The sequence below is a fragment of the Protomyctophum parallelum genome, assembly GCF_964188405.1.
Source record: "Protomyctophum parallelum genome assembly, chromosome: 23".
Taxonomy (NCBI): Eukaryota; Metazoa; Chordata; class Actinopteri; order Myctophiformes; family Myctophidae; genus Protomyctophum; species Protomyctophum parallelum.
This window is the reverse complement of record NC_139715.1, coordinates 15,950,333-15,971,388: the sequence shown is the minus strand read 5'-3', so window position 1 is coordinate 15,971,388 and position 21,056 is coordinate 15,950,333. Positions and strand designations below refer to the sequence as shown.

Sequence of the window (21,056 nt, the reverse complement as noted above, 5' to 3'; positions counted from 1 at the left end):
ATGTTAGTGAAAACTAAAACAACTGCCAAACTTCTTTCCCCAGTAGACGTGAGTCTGAATTATATACAAGGTAGCTACAAATTGCTCGTTACAATGGGACACATCGTGTCGCTGGCAGCATTTAACTCCCTAGTTGCAGTGGATCGCCGTGCAAACGGCATGCTTGATTTGATACAGCAGTGTCTGTAATCAGACTGTATAATGTTCTCCATCGAGGGAGAAGAAGCAGAGAGGCAGGACGCGGGGCCGGAACGCTGTCTGAGAGGCCTCTGTAATTCTCACAGTGAACCGGTCTCTTTTCCAGCCCCTCAATCCTCATCTGCCGTGGACCGTCGGACACTTCAATGCATAACACTGATGAGCAAAAGACTTTGGTAAGGTGACCACCTGGACAGGATCCCGAGTCTCTGCAATGGGAAACCAAACATCTACCATTCAGCCAGAGGGGGAACTCCCTGCCAGCCAATGGAGATGTTATAGGCTTCTGTGTATCAGGCAGGGTTGCTCTGCTATAGTCACAGTGGACCAAGGAAGTAGGGCATTCTGCCGGGAGACAAACCACTCTGAAAACTTTCCCGGACATTGTTACATATGAAGGTGAACGGGGGGAAGAAATTAGGGCACTTCTTTCTCTCTGATTGAATGACCCACAGCCCATGGCTACCGTCATCCCCCCTGCCACACCGCGGTGTAGGAAAGGTGCCCTTCAGAAGCTATACAGTATATGGACAGTTCAATCGCCTCTGAGCGACTTCCATCCTACTTTACTGTGGCGGAAGTCTCAATCTGCACTCCTGCCCTGCCCACTGAGGCAGAATAGGGTGTGTTTGATATTGTAGTCATTTCATGCTTGGTTTTGCAAGTGAAGGTGGGAGGCGGGCGGGGATAAAAATAGACATCGACCCCCGCCCCTGCCCCACCACCCCCGCCGCACACGCACCTCGCGGGGCACTTTTCATTGTCTCGTCGCACTTTTCTCTCTCCTGGGGGCGATGGACTGTAGAGCAACCTTCACAAAAGGACATTTTCTCCTTTTGTTCGGCGGGATTACCGCGTGGGCATCGCGAGGGACAGTATTTTCAAATGTCTCTTTGTCACCTTGACATTTAAGTTGTTCCGACTCCCCTTCGGCGAGGCACACCACCATTTTAGGATTCTTTTAAATGAATGCGCATAGGTGACTTTGTATCATCTGCGCGCCGTGCTCTCTCCTCTCTCTCTCTCTATCTCTCTCTCTCTCTGGGCTCTCCAAATAGGACTTTAACAAGTGGTCCAGAAATATAGTTCAATATTACCTTTTAGACCCTTTTCCACTTAGTGTGACTGGTTTATATCGCCCACTGTTCCCTAAGGCCCTGGCAACCACGGTCTATCCATTGAAGTTGGATGAGTTGGACCTTCTGCCCCACTTAACATAGAATTTAATGTCTCCATTAAACGTTGCTGTATTTTACAGTGTGCCATCCTAATTGCAAAAAATGTCAGGGTCTGATAGAATGTGCCTCAATTAGGCAAACATTGACATTTGGCAAACACTCACTTCAATACACTTTTGAAGGACCATGACAAAGAATTTAAATGTTAAACAAATTATATCATAATGACATTGTCATTATACCTTTAAAATATTATTATATATTGAAGAATCCACACAACCGTTTTAGGATGACAGAATACTTAAAGGGATATTTCACTTTCAAAAATTGTTTAGGTCGTTTTATCATCTACTCAGGCTTTTGTGAACACCAGAGACCAGTTTTTAAGTTGCTTGATTCAGTATTTAGATATTTGATAGTCTCCTTAGCGCCCCACCTCATTGACAATGAGGTTATATCTTCCCTTCTTCTCTGGAATCCTGCCTCAAAGCAGAGACCAGAGGTAGAAAACTGTCGTTCCCTGATGTTCTCGCTATAGGGATCACCTGGTCACGCTCTTGTGGCTTCTTCTTTCTCTCCCTCTCCCGGTGTTGTTTTTGGCAGCAAATTTCTAGTTTTATTTTTGTCGACTAAATATCATAAGATTTTAGTCGACTAAATCTACATTTGATTTGGTCGACTAAAATGTATTTTGGCGAGCCTTGATGCCGTCGTAATGACTAATTTTACACTTGCTGAAAATATGCAACCAAGTGTGAAATTACTTGTACTGGATCTCTTGTCCACTAGTCCCTTCCTAAGATTTTAATCTAGTTTTTATTTGTTGACGAAATTGTCAATATATTTAGTCTTAGATTTAGTCATCATAGCTTAGTTTTCATTTAGTTTCCATTTAGTTTTCGTCAGTGAGAAAAGGTAATCGACGAACATATTTGTCATAGTATTAGTCGACGAAATCAACACTGCTCTCTCCTCATTTTGACCTGCAGCTTACGCAACTCTGATGCCAAACTCTGTCCCCGGCTACCAGACGGTCATGGGAGTCCAGTCAGCCGCCAACCCCACCCTCGCCGGCAGCCAGCAAAGCAATATGGGCAGCCAGATGCAAGGCATGATGGTCCAGTACCCTCCAATGCCGTCTTATCAGGTATTCACCCCCTGCGAAACCTTGATGACGCCATGCCTCCCTGGGCATCTCCTCTGACTGGAAAATTGAATAATGACGCCAACTGAAGCTCGAAATTGGAAAACATCATTCGCCATTATGAGTCTGTGTTTTTTGTTTTTAGCCGTTTCTGTGATGCCCTCCAACGAGTTATTTGTGTTGTTTTCTGATGTCTGGCAGCGGCCCCCATATCAGACTGTTTTCATATCAGACTGTTTTCGTGATCAGATAGTATCGAGGCACAGAGCGAGACAGACACGAAACGAGGCAAGAGAACTATGAAACTTCAGGATTGGACATGATTGTGTGTGTGTGTGTGTGTGTGTGTGTGTGTGTGTGTGTGTGTGTGTGTGTGTGTGTGTGTGTGTGTGTGTGTGTGTGTGTGTGTGTGTGTGTGTGTGTGTGTGTGTGTGTGTGTGTGTGTGTGTGTGTGTGTGTGTGTGTGTGTGTGTGTGCGCGAGTGCGAGTGTGCGAGTGTGCGAGTGTGTGAGACACTGTAGCTAATATTGATATGGAAATAGTTCTAGGCCTTTTCTGGGAGAGAGATACACAGCAGGCCACCAGGCTTGGGAATCTATAGTGGTATGCATCTTAACCACTAGGCCGGTGCCCTGACATTTTAACAAGCAAAAAAGTAACTTATGTTGTTTTATTTATTTTTTGGAGAAAATAAATCACCTATAATGACATGCCCAAAATAGAGACAGCGTTCCTGTGAAAGGATCCTGGCATGTGAATATATTTCAACTGGCTTTCTGTTCATCATCCATTTTGTCTCATAACAACTGACTTATTCCCACCATTCAGAAGGGGAAAAAAACAGCACATTTGTACGCCCACAATAGAATAGATGCAGAGTTTTTGCAGTCACCTCGTCATTTCATGAGATGTTAAATTCTAAAAAGAAATGCAACCTCTTGAAATACGGCATCTTGCAAATTAAACTACTATTTTATATAGTATTCACATTAGCAACCAGCAAATGAGGAAAGAATGATATTTAATAAAGTGCACACGCACGCACGCACACATGCACAGTTACACACACACACACACACAGCCAATGCAGCCGATTTCATGAGGTCTCATTTTTGCTGCAATTTTGCTGCAAACTCAGGCACGTGTGACAATAGAATATCTGATTCCTATGCGGTTATAATGGGACATTTGTCTCTGCTTGCTCTGTCAATGCTCTGTTCCAATCACAGAGAGAGAGAGTGTGTGTGTGTGTGTGTGTGTGTGTGTGTGTGTGTGTGTGTGTGTGTGTGTGTGTGTGTGTGTGTGTGTGTGTGTGTGTGTGTGTGTGTGTGTGTGTGTGTGTGTGTGTGTGTGTGTGTGTGTGTGTGTGTGTGTGTTTCTGTGTGCGTGCGTGCCCACCCAGCAGGTGCTGGTGCCCCAAGGCTCCCAGATGGTGCCCCAGCAGAGCTACCAGCAGCCAGTCATGTACGCGTGCCAGCAGGGCCAAGGTGCGGTGCCTGTGGCCGGCATGCAGCCCTGCTACAACCTCCTCTCTCCCAACCAGCACACCACCATGAGGTGAAAAACACCATTTGGCTTCCCTTCTAAGCCCTTTTTCAGAAATGGCAACAAAAAAAAAGGCCGATCTGAAAGCTTGCTATGTCCTATGTCTTTTTGTTTCTTTTTTTCTTTTAACTTTTTACGTTTGTTTAGAGCCTAATTAACACTAAACATAACTGTCTTTGTTTAGGGCAGTAAATGCCAATGTAAGACGTCATCTGGCTGATATAAATGCTGCCCTTGCTGGCTGCGCCCCTCACTTCACACGAGTGTGAGGTTTCTTTTGGATGATAATTGTTTTGCCTATAATGACATGCTCTTTAACTTCAATTTTGAAATCATGAAATCCAGGTTGTGTCACAGCCCATTGGATCAGGTTTATTGACTCTTAAGCCCAGTTGATAATTAATATTTTTCAAGTTAACGAGACAGACCACAGTTATTTTCAAGTATACTGTAAATTAGGCTTTAGGGCTCATGACTGCATATCATTCACTCTCATGCTCCTATACTGTCTCTACTTCCTCCAACTGAGAGAAGGTGCAAGGCCAGTCCACTCCAGAAATATTTGTAAAGTCCAATTAACCCACAGCTGTTCTCGCGTTTTAAAAGTTTTAAAAGTTTTTATTTGCTTCCTGCTGAAATACTTCAGTACAGCCCTACCTATCAACATCACCTCAATGCAAAGAAGGCTATCTTGACTCGACTTGGAAACAATTTGCGATCGCGGTCCTGATGTGCGTTCGGTGAACTGGCCTCTTCGTGATCGCTGATGAATCAGTGCTCCGAGAGCCTGTTTGAGGTGCTGTAGTCAATTTCCCCCGTTAGTCCGTCCGTCGGTGTGCTGGAGGTCTCCCGTGACGCCTGATTGATGGAACAAGTCATGAGAAAACCAAACGTGTAATTAATATCTTCCGCCGCGGGCCCCAATCAATCTGGGAACAGACAGTGGGATTAGTGATGCCTGATGGTGTCAGGGTCATCGAGCATGCACATGTCCACAGGCCAACACAAGCACAAAGTGTAGACGGCTAAGCATGCACGCACGCGCGTGCACACGCACACACTGCACTACACGACACTGATGAATAACACCGAAGGACACTTTCTCACCGTCCCTGACTGTTAAATGAGGCTGTTGTTTGGTTTTTGTAGGGCAGTCCGTGTGGGAGTGATTTATATAGCATTGTCAGGACAGCTCGGCGCTCTCCCATGAGGACCCGCTGCCCAGCTGCAACCTGCATTTCACCAGCCTCAGCACAGCACGGGGAGCTGCTGGAGCGTTGGTGTTGCACCGGCACAACACTCGCTTTACAGATGTGTCTCGTTCGGACCGACTGCACGAGCAAATTGCTCACACTCGCATGCGATTGTGTGGTGTTCAATCTCGCACAGACCCTGCCCTGTTCTCTGTGTCACCTAAAGAATGATATTTGTACATCATTTGTAATCGGACCAGCAGCGTGAGGGGAAACAAGACATAAGTAGATCATAGTGGCTTACTGTCGGTGTAAGCCAAGCAACTAGGGCATCTGTCCCCTTTATAGTGCACTAGACCAGCGCTTCTCAAAACTTTTTTTTTTTTCATTTCATTTTGAGAACCCTCTGTTTTAATATGCATGAATTAGGCCACAGACAGACCCCCATAACTCTAAGAGTTACAATCCTACAGTGTAAGAGTCCATTTGGTTACTACAGTAACTACCTACCAATCATTTAGCTGGGCACCCCCTGCATCCCCCCTCAAGGACCCCCCTGGCTGGAACCCCCTCGAGGGCATCGAGAACCACTGTGTGAACACTAGAATATTGATGCAGCGCGACATGATTTTCTTTATATGTCGACACACTGTGTGAAATCTCTGAGCACATTCACTGAAGTGTGTGTGTGTGTGTGTGTGTGTGTGTGTGTGTGTGTGTGTGTGTGTGTGTGTGTGTGTGTGTGTGTGTGTGTGTGTGTGTGTGTGTGTGTGCGCGCGCGCGACTGTGCATGTGCGCGTACGCTACACTCCACAGTTCGACAGTGAGTTTCTTGCCCGCCCAGGCTGTTGAGCAGCTTCAGTTCCCCCAAGCCGCATCGCCCTGTGTCTCCCAGCAGCATACAGGAGGACAACAGTATACAGGTACTGACCCTGCCAGCCCCCAAAAGACCCAGCCTAGCCACAAAGTTATCATAATGACGAAAATACAATACAATACAATACAATAATTAACAAGCATCTTCAGTCAGAGAACCAGCGTCATTAACACATTTAGACCATCTGAAAATATGTAGTTCCAGTGACCTCCCCAGAAGCAAAGATACAAGTTTTAAAAACATTCGCTGTGAATATATATTCAAAGCAGATCTTATGCTATTTTTCAATAGCTAAAATATAACATAATGCTTAAAAACACCTAAAGGGGTTCCCGTCCTGAATGTCCTATGGAAGTGGAGCATCGATCAGGTACTGGCTATAAGCTCCCGGGGGACATCAAGACATACCCTTGACTGCAGATCCCTTCAGAGGTGCTGTTCTGGAATTAACGCCAACTTCTGCTGGAGATTGGCAGGCAGACCAATCAATACGGAAAAGGAGAAAAAAACGTCTTTTTTTTTCAGGCCAATCAATCTTGGAATAGACTGTTTGTCAGACAACTCTTCCACCATCTTGAAATGCTACAGAAAGTCGCGAACGGAAGCCGTCACATGTGTGTCATTTGCCATTCACAAAAATTGCGTTTTAATATTTGAATATTGTGCGATCCAAGAGACTGCCTTGCATTTGACCACTTAAACACTATAACGTCTAGCCTTATGCCTGAAACTCTCCCCTTGTCAAGCAGGGGTTCTCTTTTTGGAAGAGCAGTATAGGACATGAAACTTAAGGAGTGCAGCTTTAACATCTGCTCCTGCTGCCTCCTCCTACTACTGCTACTACTACGATATCCTATTGACAAACATGTCCAGGAAATGACCCCGTAGTAGGGTCTCATTAGAAACGGCTCAATTAAAGTCCTAATGTTAGCATGGAGCCACACAGGCTTTCGTTGGAGCTCCAGAGCACACGCTGTCGATATCAATATAACAAAAAAAAAGAAGAAAAGCTGTGTAAAATTCTGTGCTCGCATAATAAACTAGAAATGCACTCTGTCGAGGTGACATCTTGCACCTTGCAGGCTTGCACACAAGTAGGCCATACATGGACACATGTATGGCATGTAACATGTACGTATAGTTGGCACCTGCCGTACCCTAGCCTAGGGGTCCGAATATGTTCGTAGATGGCAGAAAAATAATTCAAAGGCATGCTATAGAATAGATGGCAGCTGAGGGCCTCTATACCCCCAGAAGATGTCCTTCCAGGGTCAAGTAAAGTTATGTTTCAGGTCTCATTCATCACCGGGCTGCTCTACTCTGATCCAATTAACCACTTATTATACATCATTGACCGGGGTCCCCCAGGGCCCTATCCTTGGCCTTTTTTTTGAGGGGCGCTAGCCTCTCCTATGCCCAGCTTCTCGGGTTTGTGTAAACACAAACATTGGCTTGTGATTGGCTGATCACCTCCATATCGATGGTTTGATTGGCTGAGCACACAAGTACAAGTACATAATAAAGATAAAAGTGAGGGCAGAAAAGTGAAGACGCCCAAAGTGATTGGCAGGAATGACATTTTTTTGTTGAGCACGGAATGTGATGTATGACGATGTATGATGATATGAGCGCCCCTCACTTCACACGGGTGTGATTTGTTTTCCTTCAACACCAAATCTCTCTGCCAAGATATAGCTTGTAGAGCTGCTTATTTTCACAAAATATTTTGCCAAACGTCATGGACCTATTATGACATGCCCAGCACGTACGGTACAGGGACGCTAGGGTGGTTAAAACTGTCAATCTAAAGCTAGATTTTATATCGCGAGAAATATGCTGTTGCCAGTAACCCTCTGATTTGCCTACTGTACATCATTTCCATTGGTGGAGAACTTTTAAGTGCCGTCTCTCACATTTGCATTACCCTTGAGATTGCTTCCAGGCAACATTGTCTTTGTCTAGAGGCATGCATGCGTGCGTCTGTGCACACACATGCGTGTTTGTGTGTGTGTGTGTGTGTGTGTGTGTGTGTGGGGTGGGGAGAGGTGTTATCTCCCTCCTAATGACCTTTTATTATTCATGTCTGATGACTATGAGGGAGAAATAGACAGAGCCATCATTTTCAGCTCATCTGTAATGAGGTCGGCTGGAGGTCCAGCAAGGGTTCCTAACTGCAGCCTCCTCCTGTAAACACATTTAATTGGCTAGTTTGCGTCCAGAAATAATCACCTGATTAAGTCCGAGCAGAATCCATTGTCCTTGCTGGTTTATTACGCGCCGGCCGGTCTTTAATAATTCATAAATCAACAGTGCCTTTGGCTGAGCAAAGTTTGCATACGATTAGAGCTCAGAGAGCAACTGGGCTAAGCTTTATGTTAACAGTTAGCTAATTAGATTTGAATGTATTATAGGCAGAAACACGCAGGAGTTGTGAGAAACATTTCCTCATTGTGAAGCTCTCTAATGTACACGTGTAATATACCCGCCCCCAGCAGACACACACACACACACACACACACTCTTACTGTACCAACAGTAAATGCAAAATTAATTGAGCAATTTCCGCCGTAAATTATTTTGCCCGGGGCATGTTATAGGAGGATGACAGGGTCACCTCATGGTTACAAAGACTGTAAGTGGAAAAATCGATCAGTTACACTTGACAGATACAATCAAGTGTCAGCGCTATACGTACATGTCCCTGACCGCCGACTGTACTCTCGAGGCACTTTTCTGAAACTAAACCTGTACTTTGAGATCTGTAGAGGTCAATGAAATGTGGAGCAACTAATGAAATAACCAAGCCACACGAAACACTTTGCAGTCAGGAATGTGTGCCTTTTCATTATCAGCATTTAACCACTTAAACTCTATGTACTTAGTTGACCAGGGTCCCCCAGGGTTCTATACTGGAGACTCTGATATTTAGCCAAAGAATAGCCGATCTACAAGCGCACAATGAGCTTATAGATCAGCTGCTTTCGGACCACTTCACCACTTTTTAGCCTATCATGTTCACGATAAAAAACCACAGGCTTTCATTTTCGCATTGCAACTTTTCAGGAATGGAAAGCTTGCAGTTTCTATTAGCTCGGATTCCCCATCGATGATGTCACTGGACGGGTTTCTGAACTGCCCACAGCCCTCCTATGAGACACAGACCGAGTAGGAAGAAATTGTGGCATTTTATCATGAACATTAGTGAGGACCAATTATATGAAGGTTCTGACTCCCGCTTATATGACTTTTCTGCGAGTCCCCCTGATCACATGGTCTGCTTACGCGTGTGTGTCTGAGAGCAGGGGTCCTCCCGCCGCCACCACCCCCAGGTAGTGGGATGGTGATGATGCAGGTGACGGTGCCATCCAGCCACCAGCCACGGCCCCACTCGCCCTGCCAGAGGAAAGCGTTGGCTCACAAGTACCCCGGCAGCCAGGAACCCCACCATCGCAGCCGCATGCTAACAGAGCCGCCGCCACCACTAGCACCTCTGGAGAGCCCCCAGGTACCAGTGGTGGAGAAAAGTACTCACAATTCAGATTTAAGTAAAATTATGCAATATAGAAATACTCTGTTACGAGTAAAAAGGAATTCAAAATGTACTTGAGTAGACGTACAAAAGTATTGGCATCAAAAAGTACCAAAAGTAAAAGTAAACGTTATGCAGAATGTCCCATTTCAAATGTATTAAATATTTTGGAAATGGCTGTACAAGCTCACAAGCTATTTTCAAATGGCTGAAATGCATTTATGGCTCAAGAGGCTAATGTATGTTTTATAATAATAAAAATAAAAATGTATGCTACAAAGTAATTAGTAATTATATTTGGGTCTGAGAAGTAAATGTACTTCTTTCCACAACTGCCAGGTACAAGCGTTGCCTGTGAGAGCTAACTGAAAGGCCAGCCAAGAATGTCACATTCTCCGTCATCATGGAGTATATATACCAGTGGTTTTCAACCCTTTTCATATCAAGGACCATTATGCATTATTTATTTGCCATTTGAGCCACGGGCCACCATTTGATGATATTTAGCCTCTCAGTCCCAAAAGTTGAATATTCTGTTGTCGTTGGATAAGACTGTGTCCACAATTACGTGCCGTATTGATGTGGTGATCAAAATAACAATATTCTTCTACAATCTCTAATTGTGTCGAATTCTTGTAAATTAAATAATGTAGATTTTTAACAATAATTTAACTCTTGAGAGCATAAAATGAAACCAAATGGACCCGGAAGGCTCCATCCAGTGGTGGTCCCTGGACCACTGGTTGAAAACCACTGGTATATATGTTTCTTTATGAATGATGTGAAAATAGTCACAGACGAGTTACTGAGAAAATAAAAAATATTTTCAATTCATGTAAATGTCCGGTCAGGTCGGGAATAGAGGGATGAAAATTGAAATGTGGAGATACAAGGTTTCTGCCTGAGAGCAACGATATCCATCATTTGGTAAACCCCACCATCTGGTACTCTGGGCAGGTTTTATAACATTATTGAATAGGACACACACACACACACAGTATTGTCTTAGTCTAGTGTCAGTTTGTAATGGTACATTAGGGGAGTGTCGATGAAATTCTACATCAAAGACAATTACTCAAACAAGACGAGAGAAAACGAAGAACCACTTTTCCCCTAAACTACTGCACCGATGAGGCTTGTGTTTTTGAAATGGAAGTCTTATTACATCCTCTCCTGTGCTGTCCTGTCCTCTTCGGCCTCCTCCTCCTACTCCTGGTGTGTTTGTCTGCAGAGCAGAGTCCAGCAGGCCGGCTCTCCCTCCCCGGTTCCGTCTTCGTCACCGGGCCTCCTGGGCGGCCTCAAGGGCCTCCCCTCGGGCCTCTCGGCCATCTCCATCATGTCCCACCAGCATCAGCACCATCACCACCTCCCTCCAGCCTTCTGCCCCAATGGACAAGGTCAGCTTCAGGGACTGACCCCTGCATCAATCTGACTTGACATGAGATGGAACTTTGTTGATACCCCCCCCCCCCCCCACACACACACACACACACACACCGACAAACTCACAAGTGGGATTATAGATCGCTATTTGGCATAGAGGGGAGAAAAGAGGGGACACTGGTCAATGAAGTATATAGGTTTTAACTGCATAATTATACTGTAATTCAGCATTATATATTATACTAATTATAAACGATACTGATGCCACAGGTCTCTCACAATGTCTGTTGACTTTATCAAGTTGAAAATAAACTCTAAACTCTTTTGTATGCGGTGGTGCAGCGTACGTACATAGGCTAACGGATTCAGCCCACCAGGTGTTTCCTGGTGGTGATGATGACGTGGTTTGAATTGTCACCTTCAGGTGAAGGACATTACCCTCTGCTGGGACAACCTCTTCAGTACAAACCTCCTATGGGACCACCACTGATCCATGCAACGCACATGATGGCCAACCACCAGGTAGCTCTACAGCTGCCCCATTGCATCAATGCCATTCATATTAGTTTTTCTAAAGCCAAGGTTGCAATTTTGCAATCAACTGGAGTAAACTTTTCAGAACGGCTTCGGCTCCATTTCAGAGATGCTCAATTGTGTGTTGAAAATGGCCACAGCAATACCTTTAAGCACTCAGCCACTGATGAGCATGTCTGTCCAAAGCTTACTTTATACTTTATACTTGATTTTCAAGCTGAATTGTTAGCTTGACAGTATGTTATTTTAATCAGTTATTTATACTTCCTATAAAATGGTGTGACATGGCGAAAATAGGCAATCTACAATCTCACAATGTAGGCTACCGCATCGGTGTTGTAGATCGGCTATTTTCATTATTTACAAAAGGAAGATGAAATTTGTGTCTATTATATTAACAATGTGTATCCTCCTTTAGGCTCACATGGGAATCTGGCACGGCAGCCAAGGCAGAAGGACCGGCAGGAAGACCGTGGCTACAGATCTCAGTGTAGGTGAACCAGGTAATAGGAACTCTGGACGGGAAGCCTCCGCTAGCGGAGACTGACGACGACGGGACGGACTCTCTGTCTGGAGAGTAGACTCCATATATTTTATCGGAGGCCTCTGGTCATTACTGGCCTCCCAACCGTGTAAATGAGCATGTCATGCACTTTCACAGATAAGAGAGGCATTTTCAAATTCATTCCGGCGCTCTCCTGAGTCCTAACAAAGCATGAGATATCAGAGTAAAGAGCTCTTCCCGGGCGTTTCACCTGGGGTGTAGACTGCGCAGAGAGTCACCAACACTTAAGTCGTGGAATTTCTCGAATGAAATAATGTTGGGTTTTCGTTTTCTTTCCCCCCCCCCCCCCCCCCTCAAACAGCTGTTGGGCAGAGAGTGGAAATTCACATCGCAGATTGTGAGGGTTAAAAACCAATTGCTATATAGGCTATTTAGCAGATTTACGGCCGTGCAACATCAAGTTTCCTTTCCTTTTTTTTTCGTGGTCAGAATATTCTTGCTGCGCTCCACAGTAGTGGAAAAGGTGTTTGTGAATGTAAGCAGAATTAAATTACAGACGGGGCACAATTCACACCTGGTAGTGGAACCTGCAGCCCCCAGCGGTATTAAGAAAGTGCTGATTATTCCAAATATTGTATCGTAGCTTCACACTTTTTTTTCCCCTCTTTTTTTCATTATTCAGGTGTTGTCATGAAATGGCCCTTCCACTATAATAGATAGTGTAAGAAAATAGGCTCATATCCAGGTGGTTTATCTTTATACTTTGCTAAAATTTCAGAAATTAAGACAAAAGAGACTAATTCTTAGATTGAACAACCATGACTTTTTTTATCACCACTTAAACCCTGTGCACTGCGGTGCCCCCAGGCGTCTGTACTTGGCCCCTCCGTTTTCCTTCTACACCAAAAATATCTTCGCCGAAAATAGCACATACGCGTTCTTCACAAAATGTTCACCGATTTTCACCATCACCGAATATTCATCTGTTATGACAGGACACTAGGGTTCATGTGGTAAGTTAGTTCAATAAGCTTATACTGTAAATGTTGCCAATTAACGTCACACCCCCTGGACGTCAGAACCGTGTTTTCAGTGATTACATATGAATGGTTCTAGGTTGCTAGGCAACCGATACCCGGCGGAAATTAACTGGAAGTGAAAAGTCTGTCTCCGTCCGCCTTTTTCCCAGATTCGTTTTGGTCAAAACAAGCTTTATTCAACAGCCCATAACTAAAGAACCGATGATCGCAATTACATATTGTATTTTCCGATTGAAAGAAAATACAAAGACATATCACTCTACACAACGTTTTCACTAGACATGTCATGTGGCAGCCAAGTCTATGGACTTATAATGTTTGTCTTATTCACGTGCCCCCTAAAATCAGCAAGCTCCCCAAAATTTACAAAACAGGTGAATATTGAAGTCTCCATTAAGGTACATACTGTATGTGTAACGTGCCAAATGGATGCTGGACAATCCATCATCACTGGCTCACTCGTACATCTACGCCTCACGGCGGCGTCTGTCCGTTTGTTTGTGTGCAGTGAGCGGACGGATTCTGGAGGTGACAGACCTACCAGAGGGCATCAGCTGTGGCGAGGCCCACCGTCTCCTGGGAGAGCTCTGCCGAGGCGGCGCTATGATCAAATGGCTGTCTGAACGCCAGCCCCGGCCACAGGACGAATCCGCAGCCAAGAAACAAGAGTCTCCCGTCCAGGAGCTTCCCCCCGGCAGCTGCAAGCCTCCGAGAGACCTGGCGTCGTCATAACACCATCCTGGCCACCTTTCCCCTCCAAATCCGCTGCACAGAGCGCCCTGCTCCGACGTAGTGGCCCTCAGCCCTCTCAACGCTTTTCAAACTGCAAACGAGTAACCAACAGGAGCTGCGTGATTCAACGATCCAGGCCAACGCACACAGTAGCGTTGACTCACTCAGTGCAAGAGATGGGGGTGCAGGATCCCAAAATGAACACTGAAGCGCAGGCCTTCGCTGCCACCCATCTTTTGCCAAAGTATGACACTTGCTCCTTATTTGATTGTTTTGAAGTGTGTTTTTGATTTGTTTTTGAGTTTGTGAAGCTGGGGGTAAAATCTACCAACCAAACTGATGATGATTTGTGGCTATTCTGTGTCTGTATATTTTTCCAGCCACTTGAACAGATAACTGAACAGTCAAAAAAAGATCTAGTTGCACCGGGGAAATCATTGGCATGGCTGAAGGTTTGGAGGATATTAATGCAATTGTAGGCAAGAGAGATTACTATTCTGTTCTGCTGTCTTAAAAAATAATTGCACTGTAAGAAAATTATCAGTCAAGGGCACCTAAACTTTCTCAAAACCATGCAAAATATTATTTCGTTAAGTCTGTCTCACCACCAGCAATGCTTCTCCGTATGAGATATTCAGTCGGTTTTACGTCACTCAGCCAGCCACATTAAGTCTGATTTATGGTTTGTTCAGCATTATTTCTCACACCAAAAATGCCCTGTCTACAATTTCATGATGCGTTGTAGATCGCAGCTTGTAGATCAGCCGTTCACGGGGGGGGAGACACCGGCATGCAACAAAGTATAAATCAGCCGTTAATAGGTGCCCAACTGGATAATGCGTTAATAGTCTTTATGCTCACTTTTGTAAATGATAAACCTCCGAAAAAGACACTCAAAGAGGTTACAGACAGACACATTAGTGTGGTATGCATTTGTTTTGTTTTACATTGAAATTGCAGTCACTATATCGAATGATAATGTGCATTATTTTATTTTTTTAACAAATCTCCTTTTGGCTGTATCATAGCTTGGACGTAAGTGCTGTCAACGTGTTGTCATGTCAACCTGATGTCGATGTTGTCACGTCTGACGTCAACATACTCTACAACTGACAGCCTTCAGTTAATGCGTCTAAAATTAGGATGATTAGAGACAATGGTGATTTGGTATGCTGCCGAATACACTATAGCAGTGGTTCTCAAAGTGGGGTCCTTGAGGGAGTTCCAGGGGGTCCCCAGCTAAATGATAGTTACCGGTATGAACCAAATGAACCCTTATGGGTCTGTAACTCTGAGAGTGTACAAATGATACATGGTATACGTATCATTTACGTATCATAATGATACGTGTACTAGTGTACGTGGTGGTTCCATTTGTACACTCTCAAGAGTTAAATTAACAATATTTTACAATATAAATTGGGAGTCCCAGAGATAGAGATGCCATTAAAAGGGGGTCCGTGGACTAATGCATGTCAAACTGGAGGGGTCCTTGAAATTAAATGGGTTGAGAATCACTGCTAGAGCCCTAGAAATCTTCTCTTATGGGGGGTCCCTGGCATATCTCTTCAAATGGGGGGTCCGCGGGCTAATTAGTGTCAATTTGAGAGTCCTTGACATGAGAAAGTTTGGGAACCACTGCACTAGAGCATCTTAAACATCTTGGATATGAGAATGGGGTTTTCTGTGCCTTTTGAAATATACAGTACAACTCTGGTGGACTGTATAGCTTTCTCAAAACTCCTAACGGATTTCGCTTGTAAAAAATAAAATAAAGTAAAAGGTGAACCCTATACAGTATACGCTGAATAATATATATATCTGCTACTTGAATTATTTAATGCCACCTTTCCACACACTGAATGTTACATACATTTGCACTTGACATTACGAAAGTTATGGTCATTTATTTTGCGGGGGGGGGGGGGGGGGGGGGGATGTTTTGGTGTCCGCCTGCATACGTTTCATGTTTAACATGAAAAATCCCATCCTTGTTCTATTATTTTGGCTGAGCCAGATTATTTTATATTGAAGTGATTGTTTATATCTTATTGAGACTTCATTTGAAGGGCCACTTGCTTGATAAAGTGCACATGGTAAAACGGCTGAATTCAACACCCTAGTACTGTTTCTATTTAAGTTTGTGCTCAATTCACGAGGGTGCATGTGGCCTGCAAGGTCGCATGTGACTTGTTAATTAACTTATGTTTACTGAATTTAATAAATGTTTACATCACGTAAGTCTGAAATGCATTATTTTCCAAGGACAAACTATTATAACTATTAAATAATTTGAAGGGAGGGGACTGTCTGGGAGGTCAATGGGCATGATGGTCTACAACTCTACTCTAAAGTCATCAGAACCGCAACAATAAAAGGTAGACAGTGACCCCTGCTGGACTAGAATTCCTATCGCAGCTACATGACCCAGAAGCGCTGTATCGGGATCTGTCCACCAAAGAAAAGTCCCATAATGTATAAACGGGACTAAAAGTACTGAAACTGATCTCAGATCTGTATTCTGTATCAATGCGGACACAAGGTGGGACTATAGATCTTGGCCTAGACTAGAGGAGCGGCCATGGCTGCCTGAAACGAAAGTGAAAGGAAAGTAAACAATCCTCGCGACAGAAGCAGCTGCAGTTGATTGTTGTTGTTGTGTTAATGTGGTCGCTGTTAATTCAGAGAATATGGAGAGAATGAACAGGATTGTGGTGGTCTCAGGAGTTCCTGATCCTGACGTCCTCCCAGTCACTCGAATGATCGACAAACTCCAGAAGCATTTCCAACAACAAAGCTCAAGAGGAGACGTAGAGGATGTAGAATATCCCACGCACTTAACCGGGGTAGCATTTGTCACATTTGACAATGCTGAAGGTAAACGCATTATTCAGTGTGTGTGTGTGTGTGTGTGTGTGTGTGTGTGTGTGTGTGTGTGTGTGTGTGTGTGTGTGTGTGTGTGTGTGTGTGTGTGTGTGTGTGTGTGTGTGTGTGTGTGTGTACACACAATTGGAGTCTGTTTACTGTTACACTAGCCCTCTACGAGAATCTAAATGTTTGGGCTACTGTTACACATGTTTTCCTATCCTATAAGATTTTAGACTCTCAGATTGAAAATGTCTTAATCGATCAAATACATCTACAGGTATGCGAGAGTCTAAATCTTAGGCTAATGTTTTCGCATTGCTACTTGACTTTGTTAATGAGAGTTTGGGAGAATTCTACATTCATTAATAAAACTCTGAACTCGATCTGGGGAGGGAGTCTCAGATATATTGCCTAATGAATAACAATGTGATATGAAATATCATTCGTGGACAATCAAAATATGTTGGAATTCTTTGTCAATTACAATGGCACACTATTTAGAAAATAAAACATTGCACTTTGTTTCAAAAAGGTTGCAATGGCAGACCCCTGATATAGGCTACTAGCCAAGTCATAGTGATGCTCAACCTTTTAATGTACTGTAGGAACCCCCAGTTTGATATGCATACAGCCACGGACCCCCCTTCCCCCCCCCCCCCCCCCCCCTTTGATTTTTTCTTGCGATCATGGGACCCTGTAAAATCCTCAGTCTTAGAGTGAATATAACTGGAAGCAATGCTGCATTTGGTTCCCTTTATACACGGATTACACTCACAGATTTACAGATCCCTATAAAGTATCTATTTTGGTATCTATCAGTCATTTATCAGGGAGTGGGACGGGATCCACAGATCCCACATTGAAAACCACTGGGATAGGCTATCACCGCTATACTGAAATGGCCAGTGGCAATGTTGTACAGTAGTTTGCACTGCCACTACCGTATATGCCTACACTGATGAAACACTCATGAAGATAACAAGAGTCCAAACTGCGCTAACTGTTGCAGATGCAGAAAGGGTTGTCCGAAAGAAGTGCCATATCCTGAGAGATAAAGAGATCCCTGAGGAATGTTCCCTCACCGTGTTCCATTTTGCTCCACACGTACGTATGTTAGCTTCAAGTCATAAGAATAATCATGCCTTTCTTTTGGTTTATATTTATCCAAGTTCTGTATATGTCTCATATATATTTTACACTTCTGACTATCTGCTTAAATGTTATTATTTAATCTTACTTAATGTGTGTAGACTGTGTACTGTGTGATCGGGTACATACTGTATAGCTGAGCCTGGTATTTTAGCTGTCCGGATGTCAAGGGTAGAAAGTGGTGATTGCATATTGTTGTTTTATTCCATTTAAGTATGTTCAAAGTGAGAGGTCATCAGTTCGTGTGTGTTTGCTTTGTGCGTGTCGTTCCCCAGGTGTTCTTTTACGTGACAAATGCTACAGTGAACCTCTCTGAATTTGACGGTGATCTGGAGGAGCTGATCCAGAGTCTACGGTCGGCGCACAGGTCTGTGCGTATTCAGCCCGTGCTTCTGGAGAGACGGGCCACGGCCGAGGGGCCTTTCAAGGCCATCCAAGCCCTGAGGGAGGACCTCATCAGCAGAGCCAACGTTCAGTATGGAGCAGAGCAAGTACATTCAGGTGCGGTTGAGAAAAATGGTAGCATTAGGTCTTTGACAGGGTCCGATAATAAGCACAGTCCGGGGCAAAGGTTGGAAACTGAGGTCGGGGATAACATTTCATCAACTCACACCAGAGCAGACAGTAATTCAGCAAGTCATGCTACACCAAATGTGGACTCCAAACTCCCTCTCCCAAAATCTGCATATGATATTTCAGTGTCACCTGCCGGAATTGAGAACATCTCCGCAACACCAAGTTACCACACAAATTCTGACTATATGAATAAACGACACAAGACCAATGCTACAGTCACAGCAAAGCCCTTTGGGCGCAGTCCCGCCGAAAACACGTTAAAATCGTCCAAGAATGACAGAGCCGTTACAGGGCGGCCCGATCTGATCGGCGCCAGAGATCCCGGGTATTCTCAAAGAGCCATGGAGAATCTGCACGAAGAGTCTATATGGGTCGACTCCAACACGTTCAGCTACATTAAACAGTTCGACATGAGGGAGTTTGATAGGCGTCTGAGAGAGAATGGCATGTCCCTTGGGTGTGAAGAAGGTGACTCCGATCTCACGTGTGTTTCTCTGAGCGGTCCCAGTACGGAGGTCCAGAGCGCCTTGGCACACCTCAAGCACCTGGTGGAGCACTGGCAGACGGCCCTGAGAGTCCACGTGATCCAATTTGAGAGCATCGGCTCACCTGAGAGACAGTGGGTGTTTAAGGTCTGCGATGACGTGCACACCAGGGTCAAGGACGTCCTCTACACAGTAGAGGGTTCCTGCATCAGAGTGATCGGCCCCTCCAGAACCAGTTACCTGTTCTCCTTGCTTGTGAAAGAGGCATTTGAAGTGGACAGCACATTTGTGTAAATTGGTATTTTTGTTATTATTTATTGTTATTTAAGTGATGCAAAACCAAGTGAATTGGTGGTTTGGAATTACATTCTTTTGTCTTTATTCAGAAATGAAGCAGAAGGTTATGCTTGTGATTTGAAACGTCCTTTTAAAAGACATGATTAAATTACATTAAAAAAAATTCACAACTTGATCCAGCAGGATTTGCAGGATGCACTTTGACAAACTATTCTGAAATTTGTGTAGTTAATTTAGTGAACACTGGGTGGCACCATTGCACACGGAATATTACCTCTTAACAGCAAACTGTGACCACCATTGTACTGTATGACTCGAGTTATTAAGAACTGATGAATATAGTATATCGGTCAATAAAAATAGAATGTTAAGTATATTAGCGTAACGCTTTCCCAGTGCTTGAATCTTTCATTTGCCATTAAGACCTGAGGTCGATTCTACAAAACGTCTTCTACAGTTTTCTGAAAAACCTCATGTTTCTATGTCAGTGGTTCTCAAACCTTTTCACGTCAAGGACCCCAAAATGTATATGTAATTGGCTGCCGACCCCCATCTGAAAATATGTTGTTTCAGGGACCCCCCAAAAGCAAAGATTTGAGTTAAAAATGTTCGCTCTGAAAGAATATTTATTAAAATTCCTGCGCCACATTTTCATGATTTTTCAAAAACAAAAGCAGATCTACAAGCTCGTAGTGCAGATGTACACTCTGAGACTCTCTCCCCAGATCGAGTTCAGAGTTTTATTAATGAATGTAGAATTCTCCCAAACTCTCATTAATATAACATAATGTTGAAAACACCAAAATGGAAAATAAACATGGTACGCCTCGAAAACATTTAGTTGCTTCTAAATTGTCCTAAGTCCATTCATTTTCAGTTGAGTCACTCACCCTGGGTTTACATTCATAGTAGCAAGATTTATGCAGCAACTATGCGATCCAAATTATGTCCTGTCAACAGTGATGGACGCCTCCTAACTTGAAATTATCATAATTCTCACAGCAAATCACCCAACAACAGACACTGACCTGTCTCCCACAACCATGGCTATCTACTCCGTCATCCAGAAATGATGCAATCACTTTTTAATTAATTACTCTTGAGTGCGTTACACAGATGGATGGCTGAGTTATTGTGATAACTTGAGCATCACAATTGATTATAATCCCACAAAGAAGTCAATCGTGGGTCTGATATCAACAAGTCTGAAGTAATATCTTATCCAGTGTTAGTCTCTGGTTGGCAACTGCTTTGCTCAAGTGTTACTAGCAGTGGAAGATCAATGAGGTTTCCCTCCAACTTACTCTGCTAGCGTGGAATGCCAAGTGGTCTAAAGCCCTAACCACACCAAAGGGTCACCATGCAACTCCTTGGGTCCAAACGGTTGCAAGGAGTTAACGCTAAAACCGTCTCGACCCTTTGGTGTGGTTTGGGCCATTGAATTCCATGTGTTGAATCACTAGGGACGTCAACGTGCAACAGGACATATCACACCGTAGGGACAACGCTATAACCGCCTTGACCCTTTGGTGTGGTTAGGGCTTAAAGGTATATTCAGTGATTTCACTTAATTCAAATATCACTTATTTTTTTGTTTTGTTGTGATAATCCTACCTACTATAGAGTGTGCTGGCCATATAAGGAGTTCCTCCCTGTCCCCAGTTAACCCCTGGGGGTCAAAAAACCTTAGGTTTCGTTTTTGACTCTCTATCCTGATTGGACGAAAGGCTGGGTCCCACAGCCAAAAACGAAACCTAAGGTTTTTTGTGTGAAATCACTGAATATACCTTTAAGGCCCCAGTCTCAAGGTTGAATACTTTCCG

At 44.0% G+C, this 21,056-nt stretch overlaps 2 protein-coding genes across 2 annotated transcripts in view; both read left to right on the top strand.

Moving 5' to 3' along the window:
- Nucleotides 1-15,966, top strand: part of LOC310854201 (R3H domain-containing protein 1-like) — a 67,490-nt gene extending 51,524 nt beyond the window's left edge. The window contains exons 17-22 of the mRNA XM_083758740.1: nt 2,366-2,523; nt 3,923-4,077; nt 6,075-6,181; nt 11,472-11,569; nt 12,000-12,075; nt 13,635-15,966. Of these exons, the coding sequence (XP_083614866.1) occupies nt 2,366-2,523; nt 3,923-4,077; nt 6,075-6,181; nt 11,472-11,569; nt 12,000-12,075; nt 13,635-13,858 (818 nt within the window). The 3' untranslated portion in view covers nt 13,859-15,966. The remainder of the gene's footprint in view (nt 1-2,365; nt 2,524-3,922; nt 4,078-6,074; nt 6,182-11,471; nt 11,570-11,999; nt 12,076-13,634) is intronic.
- A 505-nt stretch (nt 15,967-16,471) lies between these two features.
- On the top strand, nt 16,472-19,426 carry LOC310854184 (uncharacterized protein). Its single transcript, XM_083758723.1, has 3 exons — nt 16,472-16,735; nt 17,736-17,830; nt 18,151-19,426. The coding sequence occupies exons 1-3, from the start codon at nt 16,549-16,551 to the stop codon at nt 19,228-19,230; spliced, it is 1,362 nt and encodes a 453-aa protein (XP_083614849.1). The 5' UTR covers nt 16,472-16,548; the 3' UTR covers nt 19,231-19,426.
- Nucleotides 19,427-21,056: the final 1,630 nt, after the last annotated feature.

Coding starts and splice junctions, on each gene's coding strand:
- LOC310854184 (XM_083758723.1), top strand. CDS start 16,549: ATGGAGAGAATGAACAGGATTGTGGTGGTCTCAGGAGTTCCTGATCCT. Junction 16,736..17,735: donor CACATTTGACAATGCTGAAG/GTAAACGCATTA, acceptor TAACTGTTGCAG/ATGCAGAAAGGGTTGTCCGA. Junction 17,831..18,150: donor TGTTCCATTTTGCTCCACAC/GTACGTATGTTA, acceptor GTCGTTCCCCAG/GTGTTCTTTTACGTGACAAA.